Below are 4,196 nucleotides of genomic sequence, written 5' to 3' on the forward strand. Positions count from 1 at the left end.
TGTATGTATGTATGTTTGTATGTATGTATATGTGTGTATGTGTATGTGTGTGTGTGTGTGTGTCTATATACAATCCTTAAACTTGGTTAGATTTGAAGAAAAATATGTTTAATGTTTTCTTGAACTTTGTACAGAAGAAAACCCTCCAAGCTCAAATCACACAAAAGTATACGTACATATTTGTGTGTGTGTGTGTGTGTACATTATATAGTTGAAATTTATAGAAAAACAAAAGATGAAGACAGGTGTATGAGCAGCAAGCAAGTGTATTAGTTTGATGTATGGGTAAAATGAAAAAGTCTTTTACATTTTGAACCTATGCTCTTCAGTAGCGAATGACAGGTAGAAATGGTGTGAGACTGGGGTGTCATTGCCTAGTCTGATGTCTCAGAGGTGCTCTGCGAACCAGTCAGCCAAGCGGCATCCCATTTGACTGATGTACAGAGAAGGACAGAGAGAGCAGGAGATGCAGTAAATGACATTGCTAAAAGTGCAGGTAAAGGAGTCGGTGATGTGATAGGGACAATGATGGGTGCCTGTGAGGATGGTGGTGTTGGAGAGGTAGGGCAGGTGCGACAGCATGGGTGGGAACAGGTGTATGTGTATGTATTTATGTATGTGTATATATATATGTTTGTATATAGGTATATGTAGGCATGTGTGTATATGTGTGTGTATAAGTATGTATGTATCATTTTTGTATTTGGTTTGCATTACAGATATACTTTCAATAGCATCCAGTCCATTTTACATGTAATTTAAGTCATCAGATATGGTTGATGAGAAGAGTATAGCCTGGACACTTTTGTACTGAAGGTCTGAAAATAGCACATCTGGTTTACAAGGTTCAGAAACATTGTGGAAAAAAGTAAAGAAATCTAGGAATGAAAGACAGCAAAAAGGAAAAAACATACACATAGACACATGGCTGGCTCTTAGTTCTATCAGTGTTATATCCCTTGGATTGGTCTTTTAAGTCATTGTCCTGCTTGTCAGCATTCAAGTGGCAACAGTCCTCCCCATTTTTTTGTATATGTAATTGTAAGGGAGAGAGAGAAAGATGGGGAGAGAAGGAGGTTTTTTTTAAGAAAAATAGCATGGGTGTATGCAAGCACCGGATGTAGGAGAAAACAACTTTAAATGGTGGGGGTACTTCAAATGGGACAAAAGCCAGGCTTAGTGCTAGGATGGTACAGACCAGTTGGCCAAAATATATCTTCAATCATGAGGATAAGAGGTAAAAAAACCTCACTTTTAGAGTTCAGGACAGTAAATAGAGCATTTTGAATATTTTACAATGCTGCCATTTTTTACAATGTTGAGTAATCTGAACCTGGTATGTTTTCACAGCTGATGTTGCTGGGGGTCTTTCTGATTTAACTATCAATGTTGTTACCTTAGTGATAATCATCTTCAAAATTTCGTTCATTTAATTCCAAACATAACAGTTTTATTCCTTATCTACAAGACTACTATATTCTAAATACACTACTATAGTGTATTTCAGATGGAATGTTTACCGACATATCTTAAATATGCAATTCATATTAAATTTTTCATATAACTCCCAATATATCATCAGCCACAGTTTCTAGAAAATACCAATTTTTATTGGATTCTTGTTTCTAAAATTTTTAGTTTTGCAATATTATTTCTACCATGTAATACACATAATAATACATCTATGCCTTAAAAATAAAGTTAAGTAAATTCGAAATATAATGTATATATGAAGAAATAACTATATATGATTTCTTTAGAATGTCAAAATAATATCTTGTCTTAATATTTAAAATTTCGAATATGTATGTATTCAGAGTTAAATACGAATAAATCAATATATTTTACTGCAAAAAGAAAACTAAAGTACAGCTTTTTAAGAAGTGCCACTTTTTATAAATTTTATGGATGTTAAAGAGAATATAAAGCTAAACTCATGTGTATGGTGTGTGTATGTTGTGATGGGGGTATGTATACATGTGCATATTTATGCACACACACACACATGTGTATGTAGATGTTTATATAGGTGTATGTGTTTGCAGGTGTATGAGTGAATGTTTACTGACATATTTTTCATGATACATATTGAGCTTGACAGATGTATACAATGCAAGATGTTTCTTGGATTTCTTATTAAGTGAAGATGTTGAAAACTATGTTGTAAAATTACTCCTGAAAGTACAACCTAAAAACTTTAAATATCTTTGTACTTTTCAGCAATGAAGCTATATCAGTTGTGAAAATTCTTAGGGTACTTCGTGTACTCAGGCCATTGCGTGCAATCAATCGAGCCAAAGGATTAAAGGTAAGTCATTATCCTCATCATCATTACTATTTCATCAGTCTTCTATGCATTTTTTCTCTTCTATCAACATGTATATTGATACTAGTTTTGTTGTGTCTATGTTTCACAGATGGAAAATTGACAGAGAACTAGTCATCTAACTAAACAGTCAATGCTTTGTAGTTATAACTTATCTCAGTTTTTAAATCCAACAACATAATACAGTTCACCACTAAAAGCAGCTGTGACACTAGGAGCTAACACAGGAAATATTACCTTCATTATACCAAGGTTTTAGTTATTGTTCTTAGTTAACCCATGGGTCAGTCCTGATTAAACAACCTAATGATCAAAAGCATTTTAATAATGCTCTTTCCTTATATAGAAAAACAGTGCCAGAACAGATGCAGGTGTCACCATTAGCCAGTGAGCTTGTTAAGAAATATATATTAGTGACAGAAGCAGTATTGATACCAAGAGATAATACTTATCTCCAATTAAATGTGGATGTTCTGTTAGAACAAGCTATACTGCAGTAGATATCATGAGAGAAGCTTTCATATTGGCTTTTGGTACCAAATGTACTCTTGTTTATATTGCTATCAGGAAGATAAATCCCCATCATCTCCAGCACCAAGACAACAAGATCACATTATTTCAAACTCTCATATTGGCTTTTGATGCAAAATGCACCTGGCACTATTTTTTATATATTGCTGGCAGGGAGATGAGTCACTTTTATTTCTAGCAGTTCAGTGTCCAGCATTGACAAGACCAAAGAATATTAAAATCATGTGATCTGGTGGAATATTCCCTTCATCAGCTGTCTGTTGAGGAATCATTGCAATTTCAGTGCCTTATGACAGGATTGTTCCTGCTCTGTGATATCAGCAAATTTCAGAAAGGGATGCTGGTTGGTTATGCAGTTGGAACAAAACATAAATCATATGAAAATTATATATATTCAAGTCTTTATGACTTTGACAGTGAACAGGAAAACAATATATACAGAGAGAGAAAGATATGGAGATGCAATGTCTATTGGTATGAACACATAATGCTCATCATTTTATGTTTGCTTTATCATATTGTTATGAAAAACATAGTGAGTGTGTGAGAGAGAATGTGTGTGTGTGTGTGTGTGTGTGTGAGAATGTGTGTGTGTGCATAGACACATACCTAGATGGACAGATAGATTAATAAGTAAATATAAATGTTCTTATATTGTTGATATTCTGGTTACATGTGATAATTCATATGCTAATAATTATATCTAAATTTCTGATATAATTTTCTTCCACAGCATGTGGTACAATGTGTTATTGTTGCTGTCCGCACCATTGGTAATATTATGCTGGTCACATTTCTGTTGCAATTCATGTTTGCAGTCATTGGTGTACAACTATTTAAGGTAAAGTCTCACATTTTCCCTTACATTAACATGAGTGAGCTGTGTCTGTGTGTGCACGTGCGCACATACGTGCATGTGTATATCTACTTCTCTGTCACTCTCTCTCTCTAATACACACACCTATTATCTACCTTTTGTCTGCTGTTATAGGCAGTTATATGTATACAACTAAGTACACATATAACTATCCTTTCCCTCAGGATTATTGTACTTGTTTAAGAGGGCTTTATGTGTAAAGGCATTCCATGAGTTTTGGATTTATGGCTTCACTTTGAAACTCTGTAACTCACTTCTGAAATATTGTATGAACCACTCCTCTAAGTAATAGTTTTATAACATAGGAGGGGGGTGTTAGGGATAAGGTATAGAACAAAGGTAGTGCTGACTGGAAGGATGAGTATATTACTAGTTTAAGGTAAGCATCTGAAACATTTTCATACATTATCTCTCTCTCTCTCTCTCACTCTCTCTCTCACTCTCTCTCTCTCTCTCTCTCTC

At 34.3% G+C, this 4,196-nt stretch overlaps 1 protein-coding gene across 1 annotated transcript in view; it reads left to right on the forward strand.

Moving 5' to 3' along the window:
• Positions 1–4,196, forward strand: part of LOC106872359 (muscle calcium channel subunit alpha-1-like) — a 434,563-nt gene that overhangs the window by 293,837 nt on the left and 136,530 nt on the right. Inside the window, 2 exon segments of the mRNA XM_052966564.1 lie at positions 2,221–2,308; positions 3,591–3,698. Coding sequence (XP_052822524.1) covers positions 2,221–2,308; positions 3,591–3,698 — 196 coding nt within the window.

The sequence above is a fragment of the Octopus bimaculoides genome, chromosome 3 (assembly GCF_001194135.2).
Source record: "Octopus bimaculoides isolate UCB-OBI-ISO-001 chromosome 3, ASM119413v2, whole genome shotgun sequence".
In the NCBI taxonomy this organism is placed as follows: Eukaryota; Metazoa; Mollusca; class Cephalopoda; order Octopoda; family Octopodidae; genus Octopus; species Octopus bimaculoides.